The following is a 15,648-nucleotide window of genomic DNA, read 5'->3' on the forward strand; positions in this document are numbered from 1 at the left end:
CGTGTGTCCTGCTCTATCACTCCAGAGACCTTAGTCCTTACCCAGGCTCGCTCACTGAATCTGGAGCTAGGCTGTCAGCAGAAAGCTGTAGCCATCATCCTGTCTCTGACCCCCACACTGCTGGGATTACAGACTTAGTACACGAGTGTTGGGGATTCACCCCCTGGTGCCTTTATCCAGTAGACCATCCCTGCCCTGTCTGTTTATGGAGAGAAGAGTTTTGCTCGGTAGCCTAGGCTGACCTCAGCTTTTGCACCCCTTGGCCTCTGCTTCCTGAACACAGGGCTCGGGGGCACTGCCATTTCTAACAAGCACTTTTCTTTTCTTTTCTTGGTTTGTTTGTTTTCAGACAGGGTTCTCTGTGTAACCCTGCCTGTCCTGGAACCCGCTCTGTAGACCCAGTCTATCTTGTATCACACAGTACTTCTTCTGTTCCTGTCCTCACAAAGTGCTAGGATTGTACAAGAATAGCACCCATATTTTGGTGAACATTTCTACTTGCAACAGGTTTTGGTAGCTTTTTTTTTTTCCTTCCAGACAGGGTTTCTCTGTGTAGCTTTGCGCCTTTCCTGGAACTCACTTGGTAGCCCAGGCTGGCCTCGAACTCAGATCCGCTTGCCTCTGCCTCCCGAGTGCTGGGATTAAAGGCCACCACTCCCCTGCTAAAGTAAAGGTATTCTAACTTTTTTGTGTGTGTGGAGCTGAGGACCGAACCCCGGGCCTTGTGCTTGCTAGGCAAGCGCTCTACCACTGAGCTAAGTCCCCAGCCCTTTGGTAGCTTCTTAATCTTAATCTTATGTTTTACTTCTTTGATTTAAAAAAAAAATTGAGATAGGGTTTCTTTGTCTAACAATGCTGGCTGTCCTGGGACTCGATTTATAGCCCAGGCTGGCCTCGAACTCAGATCCGCCTGCCTCTGCCTCCTGAGTGCTGGGATTAAAGGTGTGCCGCCATCAACTGGCTGATTTTTCACATTTTTGTATTGCATGTATTTGCACAGGGGAGGGATGTGCTATGGCACACGTGGTCAAGGGACAACTTGTGGATCTACCCTTCTACTGTGTGGGCCCTAGGGTTTAAACTCAGGTCATCAGGCTTGATGGCAACCCATCAATCCATCTTGCCAGCCCTCCTTTGTTTGTTGTTTTTTGCCAGGTTGTTGCCTTGTAGCTCATTCTGGCCTTGAACTCCAGACATCCTACCTGGATCACTTATGTGTGCCATGATGCCCTATTACATTCTGGTTTGGTGCTGGGATAACACCCAGTGCCTGCAGTAGTAAAGCTAAGCACGTGCTTTACTACTGAGCAACTTCTGTTTTGCCTCCTGCTCCAGTTTATTTATAAAGCCCAGCATGCTTGGGTGGTGGAGTATAGGCAGTGAAATGAGCATGTGCTTAGCTATATGAGTGTCTGTGGTTGCGTCCGGAACTACAGATCAAGTAAAATTTTGATTTCTGTGACAAATGCCTCTAATCTAGCACTTGGAAGGTAGGGTAGAGGAGAATCCAGAATTGAAGGTCATGTTCCCGTGTGGCAAATTTGAGACCAGCCTCAGCTGCCAGAGATCCTGCCTTGAGAAACAGCCCTGGGAAGGAGATGGCCTGATGGGTAGGAATACTTGCTGCTCACGCATGATGACCTGAGCTAGAATTCCCAGTGTCCTTGTGAAAAGCTGGACTGGACATGGACAAGAAAGATGTAGCCCACTGTTGTGGGTGGGGCAGAGACGGGAGGGTACCAGGAGCTTTCTGAGTGCCAGTACAGCTCTAGGTTTGGTGACAGGCTCTGTGACAAGGGGATAAAATGGGGAATGGTAGAGCAGGACACCTAAAGCCTTCTCTTCTTCCACGTGTACCCACAAAGACTTGTGTGCATGCACCACACATCTGCAAGATTGCCAGTGGCAGAGCACATGTCCATAGGAGTCCCTGCTCTAGAGCTGCAGAAGAGCCCGGGCGAGGCTGCATGGTGCACACCTGTAGTCCTGGCACGTGGGAGGTGGAGGCAGAAGGATTTGGACTTTGGAGCCAGCCTGGGTTGCATAAAATCCTGACACCCTCTCTGCTGCCTCCCTCCCCCCCGCATGCTCTATAGGAAGAAATGAAACACACAGACAGAAACCCCCTCAGTGTGTGGCTGGATTCAGATAGGTCTTCTGGAATCCTGCTGTCTTCCTATGAAGGGAAATTGGAGTGACTTGTTTGGTGGCTTGGCTTGGCTACCTGGGAAGACAGATGTGTCCTGCTGTCATTCGGCCCGTTGTGAGCTCCAGCCTTCATTCTTACTACTGCTGAGAGCATGTGTCTCTGGGGTATTTAAAACTAAAAAGGTTTTCTGGTCTTATAGATAGTTGAAGTATTGGTAACACCAAGGAAAGCTGTCACAATTTGAAAAGATAATCCAAGACTGATTTCCAGACACTACAAGAAAAAAGGAAGGAAAAATGGTAAGACAGTTTTTTTCTTTGATCATAGACGCTGTTTTTTCACTTATATCCAGAGATGCCCATAGCATGTCCCCAAAGCATTTGCTGCTGTTAGCATTTTATCTTAGACATTTTAAATTCTTTAAAAGCATTACGTGTCACGATGTGAATACAGTAGTCCCCCCTTAGCCGGGTTCTCGCTGCCCGCGGATTCAGTTACCTGCGCTCCACCGCAGTCTGAAAATATGAAGTGGAGATTTCCAGAAAGAAAAAAATTGCTAAGTTTTAAATTGTGCGCCATCCTGATGCGTGCGTCATTCACCTCACTTCATCTCATCACGTAGGCATTGTACCATCATCACTTCATCACAAGAAGAAGAAGGGTGAGTAGGATGAGCAGCTACTTGGAGGGAGACCACATTCACATTCCGTCCTGTCTAAGCCCTTCCTGTGCCTGATTGACCAATTAAAACTACCATGCCTGTGTGCATAGAAGTTAAACCCAGACCACATTTCGAGTTTGGTGCTGTCTGCGGTTGAAGGCATCCACTGGGGTCTTGAAATGTTACCCCGCGGATAAGGGGGGACTACTGTAGTATACGAGCGATACGTAAAGTGCCCCATTTCTGCTGCCGCTTGAGAGTCTCCACGTTCCCGTAGTCTGTCTTCTGTGAAGGATGGAATGGTGCTAAGCGGGAGGGTGGGTTGCGGGCTGTGCTTGCGTCATTTTTAGCGTAGTTTTCGCATTTCCAGCGTCCCATGAGAATTTTTGTGAACGATGATCGCCATGTGATGGCAAAGCATTCTTCAGTGTACCCAACGCAAGAGGAGCTGGAGGCCGTACAGAATATGGTATCTCACACTGAGCGGGCCCTCAAGGCTGTCTCTGACTGGATTGATGAGCAGGAGAAGGGCGGCAGCGAGCTCACTGAGGCAGAAAATATGGATACGCCCCCAGACGATGAGAACAAAGAAGGGGCTGGGTGAGTCTCAGGTTCTCTCTCTCTCTCTCTCTCTCTCTCTCTCTCTCTCTCTCTCTCTCTCTCTCTCTCTCTCTCTCTCTCTCTCTCTCTCTCTCGGTGTGGGTGTGGGTGTGTGGAGGAAGGCTCAGGCCTTTTCAGGCAGGGCCTCATGTCGCCCAGACTTGCTACCCCACTATGTATTGAAGCCTGCACTTGAATTCCTGATGCCTCCTGCCTCTATCTTACCTAGCTCTTGTAGTGTTTTTTTGTGACAGGATCTCATGGGATGCCCATGCTGATCTTCAGCTTACTTTGTAGCCCAAGGTAGCGTCAAAACCACAGAGGTCCTTCTGCCTCAGCCTCCTGAGTGCTGGGATTACAGGTCTGTGTCACTATGTGGCACAGCTAAGCTAGCTGTGCTTAAGCTAGCATCTCTCCTAAGAAGTGACAGTCTCCCTGGGTTCTGGCTAGGTTGGCTTCCCATTGAGCTCGACTTTTGTCTGTCTCTCAGGGAACAGAAGGCGGAACACATGACTAGGACCCTGAGGGGCGTGATGCGGGTCGGCCTGGTAGCCAAGGGTCTTCTGCTCAAGGGGGACTTGGATCTGGAGCTGGTTCTGCTCTGTAAGGAGAAGCCCACAACTGCCCTGCTGGACAAGGTGGCTGACAACCTGGCCATCCAGCTCACTGTGAGTCACCACCACTACCACCACAATGCCAGAGGGGGTCCTAGTGCTTGTGGAGAAGATGGTTAGAGGAAGAGAGGGCCTATCTTTCATGTGCCAGAGAGCACCTCTTGTATCTGCCATGTGTTCACCTTGATATAACCAGCAGGTCACCACAAAGTCTTTGAGAGCCTGTGGGAAATCATCTGCTCCTTATAGTGGTACACAGTCTGCGAGTTGTTAGTGAAAGCCTTGCGTCCTCATGTGTGAAGCCTGGACTATTGGGCTAGAATAAAAAAGAAAAACATGTGTAGGCTGCTTGGGGATGAAGGAAGGAAGGGCATTAACTCTTCGTGGGTCAGACCTGGACATACTTAAAACTCTACTCACTTGGCTGCTGCTGGAGCTCAGTGGTAGAGTTCAGAGAGAAAGAGAAGAGGGAAAACAGTGGCTGTAGTGGTTTATACCTGTAACCCAGCACTTAGGAGGCTGAGTCAGGACGGTTATGCGTATTCAAGTCCAGCTTGGGCTATAGAGTAAGACCCTGACTCAAAAAAACACCTCAATTGTTTCTTCTGTTACTACAATATTGCATAACTAATGGTCTTTGATACTTGTTGAACATTTACTGAGCCAGACTCCAGGTCAGATGTATGTGTATCTACCTCCCCCTCTTTCTTTGTCCATTATGGCCCACCCTCCCTGTCCTGCGTGACCTTTGATAGAGTCTCATATAGCTCAGGCTGGCCTTCTTTATCTTCTTGCCTCTAGAATGCTAGGATTATAGGAATGGGTCTCCCTGACCAGTTGTGGTGGCTAATCTCATACTTGTCTGAGTGATAGGGGTGATGTGACATTCAGGAGCTGAGAAGCTGATCCCAGCATGCCCCTCTGGGGGCAGCCAGAGACAGCAGCAGAGCTTCTTTACTGTCATATTCTGAATTTCCAGAAAAGCCCTCCTAGATTTAACTTAAAAGATAAGCATACAGAAATTTCAGGTTGGTTTTAAGTATTGTTACTTTGCAAAGAAAAATGCCTTTGTTTGTCAGTGTAAACATTCCATTTGGGGTACATGGCTCGGGAGAGGTGTGAGTGGAGATCTGGAAGAGCAGCAAGTGCAGAATGCTAGAAATTTGAGAGGAAGAACTGCCAGAGGTCAGACTCTGAGATGGTTTCTCACAGCTAGGATTCATGATTACTGTTATCTTTTTCGAAAGATTGTTATGTGGAGCACATTGGTAAACATTTTGAAAGAGCTTTGTGTTCTCTAGGGGTAGTAATGGATGTGGTGAATGCCTCACATAGCTGTGTTTAGTGAGCCTGCCTAAGACCGCCCATCCCTAGTGTGCACACAAGGCGGTGCTCATTATTATATCAGTGCTTCCTGACAGCTGATAGCTCCATCCTCTCTGGAGACTTTGGGCATCTGGAGATAGGGAGAAGTGAGGCACTCCTTCCCCTAGTGAGTGGTTGCCAGGGATGCTTTGAACACCTTCTGTGACACGGGACAACCTCCTCAGTAAGAATTCCCTGATCCAGAGGTGAGCCATGCTGAGGTCGATTTCCAGGTCACAGGTCTTCTCTACAGTATATGTATACCCTTTTCTTTTTTGAGACAGGGTTTCTCTGGGTAGTGCTGGCTAGCCTGGAACGCATTCTGTACACCAGGCTGGCCTCGAACTCAGAGACCCACCTGCCTCTGCCTCTCTCTGGTAGGATTAAAGGCGTGCACCACCACCGCCTGACCCAGTTTACTTCTTTTAACAGAAATAGTTTAAGAAACTGAAATTTTTTCCAGTTAACAAGAGCTAGCTTATAAAGAAGTTGAGTTTGGACCGTTCAGCACTCTGTAGACCTGCTTTGCAGGACGCACGTGGTTCTTTGTCTATCACTGGCTATAGGCTGGAGTAATGCATGTGTTTCTCTTTCATGTTGTCTGCTGACTGCTTCTCCCAGCATGGAACTTCTGAGTCTGAAGATCCCCCTCTGTTATGGGCTTTGTTCTGTAGCCTTGAATGTTAGGTCCATGTTAGAAATTAGAAGCCCCAGCCTTGAGCCAGCACTAAGGCTGAGACAAGAAAGCCACTGGGCAAGAAGAGCTTGTCTCAAAAAATGAGAAAAAAGACCTGGTTTTCTCCAGATAGGCTCTCCCTTATATCCCCAACTGGCCTTGAGTTTAGTCTCCTGCCTCAGCATCCTAAGTTGTAGGGTTATAGGCATTTGCCTTCCTGGTTGGCTAGCTGTTGCATCTGTGTATTTTTACACTAGATTTCACTGTGTAGCTGTGGCATGCTGTGAGCTTGCTCTCGTAGACCAGGTTGGCCTCAAACAGCATTGTCCTCTTGCTTTTGTCTGCAGGGTGCGGGGATTTCAGGCATGCACCCTGTTGCTCAGGCTTTAATTTCATTTTTGTTGTTTTTAAATTGATTGTTTTGGGTGTCATTATGCTGCCCAGGCTTGCACTAACTTCCTGGGCTCAAGTTATCCTCTGGCCTCAGTCTCCCAAGTCACTGGAATAGCTGCCACCGCATTAGCTCCTTTCACCCCCTGCCCTTGAGATAGTCTTGTTCTCTGGCCTGTGTTAGCTTTGAGCTCATTGTCCTGCCTTAGTCTTCTCTTTAATTACATTTTAACATTCCTGATGGAAATAGCTTCTCTGGCTACAGGATTAGAGGCCACCCAGTATTCATAACCTGAGACCCAATAGAGTTTGTCAGGGTTGTTGATTGCCTTACAGAGAAAGTGTTTTGAAAGCTACCTTCTTTTCCTCCTCCAGACTGTAACAGAAGACAAGTATGAAATACTCCAGTCTGTGGATGATGCTGCGATTGTGATAAAAAACACAAAAGAACCCCCCTTGTCTTTGACCATCCACCTGACCTCCCCTGTTGTCAGAGAAGAAATGGAGAAAATATTAGCCGGAGGTAGGGGGGCCGAGAGAGGCCAGCAGAACATTGTAGACTTGGTGTTCCCTCTCGCTCAAATGTGCTATTCAGTTTTAGAGTGTTCTGATTAGAGGGTGTCAGTGTAGCTCTGACTGCCTGTACTCTAAATTCATGTCTCCCCTTGGCCTCGTGTTCTTGGGAGTTTGACCCAACAGTGGCACTAAAAGTGAGTAGCACTTTGCATAGGGAGTGCACCGTTTTGTTTCTCATGCTCCTTGAATGGTCTTGAACCTCCTTGTTAAACTTGTTTTCCTCTGAAAAAAAGTATGTCCCCAGGAATCTTGCAGTGTTGCAGTGGTTAGCAGCAGCCAGATGGCTTCTGTATGAACGGCACGTAGGGTAGTGGTCCCTGCGGCACAGCCTGGGTGTTTTCATTTGGCCTCTGCCTGTGGCACTCTATGAGCTTCAGAGTCCAGGAGCTGCAGCAGAGCTTTGGATAAGGTTTGAAACCATTGTGCTGTCTTCCAGCCCAATCTTTAAACTTCAGATGCCAAGCTATTACTTCATCTCCATACAGTTCATGATCTCTCTGCAGCCCTCCTGGGCCTGCTGTCATGCCTTATCCAAATCCCTGAGAGCCAAACGACAGCCTAGCTGTACCGCAGTGGAGACAGACTTGTTGATTTCCCTGTGGCACATGTATCTGATGCCAGTGACCAAAGCCCTCTTAGCTTATCCACTCAGGGACGCTGGACCTTTGACCAACAGGACTCTCTCTGTCAAGGCCTGGGGCTAGGGCAGTCCCGCCTGGTGGGCGGAGGTGGTCCCCTGTGCTTCAGGTGGATGCCTGTTTGTGAGAAGCAGAGAGGGAGTTCATTTCCACTCCCCCCACCTTTGTTTTGTTTTTGTTTTTGTTTTTGTTTTTTGTTTTTCCTATGGTAAATTCCAGCCTAGCTAATTTATGGAGAAGAAACAAGGGAATGGGCCTCTGAGAAGATAGGATCAGCCTATCTTTTCCCTTCCCCGCCAATTATGCCTTTAGAGTAACTTTTCTTTTTTGATTTTGGTTTTTGTTTCTGTGGTTTAAAATTTTGGAGAGGGCCTCCCAGTTTTTCTGACTTCCTCTCAGAGCAGAGCTGATGGCACTTTAGCCTCTCCTTCCCTTGTCCAGGGTGGACACAAATTGAGATTGTGGGAGACTCAGCTGCCCTTTAGGAAGCTGCCACATCCCCTTTGCACCTGACAGAACCCCTTGGTCAAACTGTGCCTTGTCTTCTTATTCCATCCATGAATAGAAACGCTATCAGTCAACGACCCCCCGGACGTTCTGGACAGGCAGAAATGCCTTGCTGCCTTGGCGTCCCTCCGACACGCCAAGTGGTTCCAGGTTTGCATTTTGTTCTTCTCTTTGTCTTTTGGTAGAGAATGCCTAAGTTTTACAACATGGCTAACTTTGACCATAAAGTGTCCGTAACATTGACTGTAGCCGTGCCGATCTTGTTAGCACCTGCAGCGTGCAGCTGCTAAAGGAGCGCGCCTAAATCAATTTGACTTGACAACCTTGAGGAGGCTCACGCTGAGCAGTGGACTGCTTTGCAGTAAGAGTAACAGGCTTCCACATGTGCAGGGAGCTCAGTGCTGGCCATACACTTGGTGGCTGTGCACCCCTGCAACCGTTTACCCTTGGCAAAGCAGCACCATGAGATTCCTGTTGTTGATGTTTGCCTGCTGTCCTCCGTGGTGCCCTGAGTATGAAGAGCCTGCGCTTTCTTCCTCTAGGCCAGAGCCAATGGGCTGAAGTCATGTGTCATTGTCATCCGTGTCCTAAGGGACTTATGTACCCGAGTGCCCTCTTGGGGTCCCCTCAGAGGATGGGTAAGGCACCTTTGATTAGGGGTGGGGTAATGATTGTCCAGGCCGGTCCTTTTCAGAGCGTGGTCTTCACACAGCTTCATGGTGTTGGCTTGGGTGGCTGTTGTGATCCATCAGGCCCTGGGTTGGGGTGGAAGCAAGACAAGGGCCTTCTTGGGTGGGGGAGTGGGTGGGGGTACTAGTTCAGAAAGGAGTGGGTGGGGGTACTAGTTCAGAAAGGAGTGGGTGGGGGTAATAGTTCAGAAAGGAGTGGGTGGGGGTAATAGTTCAGAAAGGAATGGGTGGGGGTAATAGTTCAGAAAGGAATGGGTGGGGGTAATAGTTCAGAAAGGAGGTGGGAGCTTCCTGGGCAGTCCACTGTGACTAGTCATAAAAGGATAGGCGTGCAGGTGTTCTTGAACAGTTTGCCAGCAGGGCCTGAGGCCTATTCTGCCTGTTTTCTTCTTCTTCTTCTCCTCCTTCTTCTTCTCCTCCTTCTTCTTCTCCTCCTTCTTCTTCTTCTTCTCCTTCTTCTTCTTCTTCTTCTTCTTCTTCTTCTTCTTCTTCTTCTTCTTCTTCTTCTCCTTCTCCTTCTCCTTCTCCTTCTCCTTCTCCTCCTCCTCCTCCTCCTCCTCCTCCTCCTCCTCCTCCTCCTCCTCCTCCTCCTCCTCCTCCTCCTTCCTCTCCTCCTTGTCGTTGTTGTTGTTGTTGTTATTATTATTATTTAAGCTGCCTGTTTTTTTTTAACTACTAAATGGTTACAGTTTAAGCCTAATTGCCTAAGTCCTCAGTGTTGTCCCTTGACCCATACCGCCTTTATGAAAGCTCCTGCCTAGATGTCTGATGTTGGACTCTGACCTCACTGGCTGGCTTTCAGTCTTAGGACTCCTAACCCTCTAACCCAGTCGTAGGGCTTCCTAGGGTGTTTCCTGCAGCTGGATGCTCATTGTCCCTCTTGCCTTTTAGCCGCTGGAGCTGCTGTGTGAGAAGTCCATTGGGACTGCCAATAGGCCAATGGGTGCTGGCGAAGCCCTGCGAAGAGTGCTGGAGTGCCTGGCATCCGGCATCGTAATGCCAGGTTGGGGCCTTGTGATTTTTAAGGGACAGGGAAAAGGACAGGGATGAAGGCCTTACAGCCACTGCCTCACTGCTCCACTGACTGGATTAGGGATACAGCAGCTCCATGTCCCCCTGCTAGGGCCAAAGCACGTGACTACCCTCTTGCACCATCATATCCAGCCCTGTGCCGGGTCCGCAACCATGAATGGGGCGGAACCAGGGCCAGTGGTGACCCACTCCTACGTGACTTTCTTGCTCTGAGACACATACAATTTATTTCTGTCGAGGGCTGGATGCCGAGTGGGTCACCAAGCTCGGTGTGTTTTCCAGAGCTGGGTGTGGATGGGGTGCGGGGGGGTAACACACCTGGTTCCCTTAGCCAGCAACTCTTATGAGACGACAAGGGATAATCCTCTGCATATCTTCCTTGTTTCCTGCCTTCAGATGGTTCTGGCATTTATGACCCTTGTGAAAAAGAAGCCACTGATGCTATTGGGCATCTAGACAGACAGCAACGGGAAGATATCACACAGAGTGCGCAGGTATAGTCGTCGCCATTGCCAACATGAGCCCTTACCCAGTCTGCACTCACTGGCTCCCAGTTCCTTACTGGGCATTTGAAGGGCAGCCCTTGGATCATAGGCTCAGGTTGGGGACCAAGGCAAAGGCATGGTGTCTGATACAGGGAGCCCCAATCTGGGCTGCTGCTTTGTTCTGGTGCCACATGTGATTGTCTGCCTCTCTACCTGCTCAACTGCCATGTTGGCACAGCAAGGTCAGTGGGCTGTAGCTTTGCTGTGAGAACTGCTCGAGGCTCTTCCCCTGCAGCTCTACCACTTGGCTCCATGTGGCGACCAGCCCCCAGGTTGGGGTCTCCTGTACTCTTCTTGAGGGGGGTGGTCACAGGCTGGCACTCCCCCACAGCAAGGCCAGGCCAGAGCTGTCAGGCCCTGCCCTGGCTGTCAGGGGACCCCTTGCTGACCTAAGGGAGACTATTAGCAGGACCCCCTCACCCCCCAGCTTCCACCTGATCTCAGAAGGCATTAGTGAGCGCACATGTGGTCACTGTGGCATGAGGCAGCCGAGTCAGACTCCTCTTCCCCTTCTCTAGCATGCTCTGCGGCTTGCTGCTTTTGGTCAACTCCATAAAGTCCTAGGAATGGACCCCCTGCCTTCCAAAATGCCCAAGAAACCAAAGAACGAGAACCCAGTGGACTACACTGGTAAGGACACATGGGCACTGATGGCAGGGCTCTCTCTAGAGTGCTGTTTGCATGTCTCAGCTGCTTCTACCTGATCTCCTTTCAGTTCAAATTCCCCCCAGCACCACCTACGCCATCACACCCATGAAACGCCCCATGGAAGAGGATGGGGAGGAGAAATCTCCCAGCAAAAAGAAAAAGAAGATCCAGAAGAAAGGTAAGGACGTTCCCTGGCTGGTGCCCACTTTACTCCGTCTGGCTCAGTTACTGTACATCTGGATGTTTTTTGCCCCCCCCCCCCCTTTTTTAAATATCCCTTGAAGGCCATATTAAAAGCCTCATTCATTCATTCATTCATTTATTTAAATCAGCATATGTTTACAAAGAATTTCTGTGGGGTGTGAATGTGCATGCACCATGGTGTTCATGTGGAGGTTAGAGGACAACCTTGGGTCTGTCCTTGCCTTCTACCTCGTTGTAGAAAGGGTCTCTTTGTTGTTTCCTGCTGAGTAGGCCAGGCTATCTGCCCCACAGGCCCCCTGGAGATTCTTGTGCTTCTATCTCCTGTCTATCTAGCTATGGGAGTGCAAAGATCACAGATGAGCCCTGGCCCATGTGGCTTTATGTGAGTTCTCAGGAGCTGGACTCTCAGGCATTCAAAGTAGGCCTTTTGGCCTCTTAGCCATCTCCCCTTGATTTTTTTTTTTTTTTTTTTAATTTAATTTTTTTTTTTTTTTTTTTGAGACATGACCACCACACATGTTCTCTGTTATTTTTATGTAGCTCTAGTTGCCCTTGAACTGCTGTGTAGAGAAAGCTGCCCTTGATTTTTTTTTTTTTTTTTTTTTTTTTTTCTGAAACAGGGTTTCTCTGTGTAGCTTTGCGCCTGTCCTGTAACTCACTCTGTAGCCCAGGCTGACCTCGAACTCACAGAGATCTGCCTGCCTCTGCCTCCTGAGTGCTGGGATTACAGGCGTGCGCCACCACCGCCTGGCCTGGCCCTTGATATTTAAGTATTGTGGAAACCTAATGTCTGGGTCTGGTGGCTCACACCTATGACCCCAGACCCCCTGAGGTTAAGTTGAGAGAAGTGTGACTTCCGGTCAGGCTGACATTCCGAGTGAGGAAGGTGCTTGCTTTCTCACTACCCCAAGCTAGTAACTGGTACAGGTGCAGTGAGAGGGTGCCATGGTGAGTTGCGCTTCCAATGGCTGCAGAAAGGCTCAGGCCAGGTCACTTGCCCCTGAGTCATGTAGCAATCTCTAGGCTTTGGCTTTTCTGGGCTCTGGGAGTTTCATCCCTTTTTACCTTGGTCTCTTCTTAGAGGAGAAGGCCGAACCTCCCCAAGCTATGAATGCCCTGATGAGGCTGAACCAGCTGAAGCCGGGGCTGCAGTACAAGCTGATCTCCCAGACAGGTCCTGTTCATGCCCCCATCTTCACCATGTCTGTGGAGGTAGATGGCAGTACCTTCGAGGCTTCAGGGCCATCTAAAAAGACTGCCAAACTACATGTGGCTGTAAAGGTAAGTGCAGGTGGATACTCTTTTCCAAACGGAAAATGCACTTCCACGTAGGCCTCAGTTTGCAAGCTGAGGTGGGACTCTCAGAAAGGGTGTAGAGACACAGAAGTAGTTAGATTTCTGATCATTTAACAAGTCATGTATCACAGCTCCAGAGGCAACCTGAGGAACTAAAAGGAGGGGAAACAACCTTTGCAGGTAGCCAAGCTTGTGCTACAAGTTATCTTAGGAAGCTCTGGAGTGTGGGGAGGACGTTTGTAGGTGGTTCCTTGAAAGCCTTCTATCGTTTGAGCCCTGGGTCTGTCTTCTCCACAGGTGTTACAGGACATGGGCTTGCCAACAGGCGCTGAAGGCAGAGATTCCAGCAAAGGGGAGGACTCGGCTGAGGAGTCAGATGGGAAGCCAGCCGCAGTGGCCCCACCCCCTGTGGTAGAAGCTGTCTCCAACCCTAGTTCTGTCTTCCCTTCAGATGCCACTACTGAGGTGAGCCTGTGATGGGTGCTGGCAGTGACACTGCATACATGGTGGGCGCGGTGTTGGCAGAAGAGAGCCAGCCAGGTCCAACTTGTGGCCTAACATGAAATCTTGAAATCACTTCAGACATTCTGAGTTGTTTTGCAGTTTTTTTTGTTACTGAGGTGCATGGTTCTCAAACTTGAACTTTTTTTCTCTCTCAATTTTATATTTTATGTATGTGAATCTTTTGTCTGTGTGTATGTCCGTATAACACATGTGTGCAGTGCCCTCAAATCTCTTGGAACTGGAGTTTAAAAAGGTTGTGAAGCTAAGTGATTTATGGTGATGCATGCTTTTTAATCCCAGCACTCAGGAGGATAGCCAGGGCTACACAGAGAAACTCTTGTCTTGAAAAACAAAACAAGCTGGGTGGTAGTGGCGCACGCCTTTAATCCCACCACTCAGGAGGCAGAGCCAGGCAGATCTCTGTGAGTTCGAGGCCAGCCTGGTCTACAGAGCGAGATCCAGGAAAGGTGCAAAGCTACAGAGAAACCCTGTCTCAAAAGATCCTTCAGTCGGCTGGGCCAATTGTTCTCTTGTATCTAAAAACCAGAGAGGGGGTGGGGGGGAGAACCAAAAGGTTTTGAGCCACCATGTGGGTGATGAGAACCAAATCCATGTCTTAAGAGAGCCGCCATTACTTTTAACCACTGAGCCATCTCTCTAGCCTTTGAACCATTTTTCCCCCTTTTAATATAATAAGCCCTATAGCAATCTCATTTTATTATTACTATTTTTTTTTTATTGCACACATCATTGTGTGTGTACACGCTTGAGGGCACATATTTAGTGGTCATAGTATAACTTCTGGAAGTCTATTTTGGCTGAACTTGGATCATCAGCCTTGACGGCAAGTGTCTTTACACATTGAGCCATCTTGCCGGTCCCTGTGTGTGAGCTTGGTTGGTATACAGTAATGTTTTGCAATATGTCAAAAGGTTGGACTCACCTGCCAGATCTTTTTTTTTTTTTTGAGCTGAGGATTGAACCCCGGGCCTTGTGCTTGCTAGGCAAGCACTCTACCACTGAGCTAAGTCCCCAACCCCACCTGCCAGATCTTATAGCCAGTCACCTGCAAAGGGAGCTGTGGAAGTTGTGGAACCCAGAACCTGTACTCAGAGCGGGCGGTGTGGGTGGAGTTGGTTGTGTCACTGAGACCCCATGTCAGCTGGCATTCACACAGGACAGTCCAGATCTAGAGGTTCAAGTGAGAGGGCTTGGCTCAGTGGCTGTTTGGCGTCTGGGTGGTGGTGGAGTGCCCAGTCTAATTTAGTGGGTTCTCTTTGTGCTTTCCCTGAGGACGTCAAGCAGCAGGGGCCGATATTGACTAAGCATGGCAAGAACCCAGTTATGGAACTTAATGAGAAGAGGCGTGGTCTCAAATACGAACTAATTTCCGAGACTGGGGGCAGCCACGACAAACGGTTTGTTATGGAGGTGAGTAATCAGGTAGTTAGAGGCAACCCTGAGCTTCCTGGGAAAGAAGTGCTCTCCTGGGAGAGGCCTGGGCCTCTCCAGAAAGGCTTTAAATTAAACTAGGCCCTCACATTAGAGGAGGGTGCTGGGTTAGCTCAGTCCCCGTACACTGCTTTTTCCTCAGGTTGAAGTGGATGGTCAGAAGTTTCAAGGTGCTGGTTCAAACAAAAAGGTGGCAAAGGCTTATGCTGCTCTTGCTGCATTAGAAAAGCTTTTTCCTGATGCCCCCCTTGCCCTTGAAGCCAACAAAAAAAAAAGGACCCCTGTACCTGTCCGAGGTGGACCCAAATTTGCTGCCAAGGTAAGAATTCAACTTTGAGTCCTCTGGCTTTAGGTAGGAATTTGATTGATCTGAGGGTGGGATGAACCCCACTCATGTGCACTCTCTTTCAGCCACACAACCCTGGCTTTGGCATGGGCGGCCCCATGCATAACGAGGTGCCCCCGCCTCCTAACCTTCGAGGCCGGGGTCGAGGAGGGAACATCCGTGGGCGAGGACGAGGGCGAGGATTTGGTGGCGCCAACCATGGAGGAGGCTACATGAATGCTGGTGAGGGTCCTCCTCCTTCCTGTCACCTATGGCACACTCCAGGGGTGATGTGTCCCTTTCCTTGGAAACCTGGAACCTGTCTGCTCTCTTGCAGGTGCCGGATATGGAAGCTATGGGTACGGCAGCAATTCGGCCACGGCAGGCTACAGTAAGTGTGCGTTCTCTCTGTCTGCACTTGGGAAGCTGCGGCAGCGTAGTCTGGGTCTGAGTTAGGGTAGGTTGCTGGCCTCAGCATTCCTGAGGTTCAGGGCCACCAGCCGTACCTTTTTGCGGTGATTAGGTTAGCCCCGGCCCTCAAGTCCCTGTCCCCAAAGTGTGTCCTTGACAGTTTTAATGCTAACACACCCTTGTGTACCGCCTAAGTTCCTTTGAAGTCGGCTTTTTAAATTTCTCTGCTTTAAGCACCAGTCTTTGAGAATGCGCCTTCCTGCCCGTGCACTGCTCTTTGTCTTGAGAAGGAGCCTTCATTGGGGGGTCACACGAGCAGAGAAATCTAAAACCTGAATTTCAAATGTGGCGCTCAGTGCCCTTTTT

At 49.4% G+C, this 15,648-nt stretch overlaps 1 protein-coding gene across 9 annotated transcripts in view; it reads left to right on the forward strand.

Annotated features, from left to right (window-relative positions):
* Ilf3 (interleukin enhancer binding factor 3) overlaps positions 1-15,648 on the forward strand; it is a 44,443-nt gene that overhangs the window by 23,981 nt on the left and 4,814 nt on the right. For 3 of the 9 annotated variants that reach the window (XM_036192552.1, XM_036192558.1, XM_036192559.1), the window contains exons 2-18: positions 2,349-2,448; positions 2,772-2,810; positions 3,181-3,410; positions 3,901-4,078; positions 6,831-6,978; positions 8,235-8,326; positions 8,719-8,814; positions 9,757-9,868; positions 10,294-10,391; positions 10,961-11,072; positions 11,158-11,268; positions 12,376-12,575; positions 12,888-13,055; positions 14,388-14,525; positions 14,689-14,865; positions 14,958-15,114; positions 15,209-15,262. In XM_036192552.1, coding sequence (XP_036048445.1) covers positions 2,446-2,448; positions 2,772-2,810; positions 3,181-3,410; positions 3,901-4,078; positions 6,831-6,978; positions 8,235-8,326; positions 8,719-8,814; positions 9,757-9,868; positions 10,294-10,391; positions 10,961-11,072; positions 11,158-11,268; positions 12,376-12,575; positions 12,888-13,055; positions 14,388-14,525; positions 14,689-14,865; positions 14,958-15,114; positions 15,209-15,262 — 2,113 coding nt within the window. In that variant the 5' untranslated portion in view covers positions 2,349-2,445. Of the gene's footprint in view, positions 1-2,348; positions 2,449-2,771; positions 2,811-3,165; positions 3,411-3,900; positions 4,079-6,830; positions 6,979-8,234; positions 8,327-8,718; positions 8,815-9,756; positions 9,869-10,293; positions 10,392-10,960; positions 11,073-11,157; positions 11,269-12,375; positions 12,576-12,887; positions 13,056-14,387; positions 14,526-14,688; positions 14,866-14,957; positions 15,115-15,208; positions 15,263-15,648 lie in introns of all 9 variants that reach the window. The other 6 variants (XM_036192553.1, XM_036192560.1, XM_036192557.1 and 3 more) reach the window with 4 other exon arrangements.

The sequence above is a fragment of the Onychomys torridus genome, chromosome 7, assembly GCF_903995425.1.
Source record: "Onychomys torridus chromosome 7, mOncTor1.1, whole genome shotgun sequence".
NCBI classification, from domain to species: domain Eukaryota; kingdom Metazoa; phylum Chordata; class Mammalia; order Rodentia; family Cricetidae; genus Onychomys; species Onychomys torridus.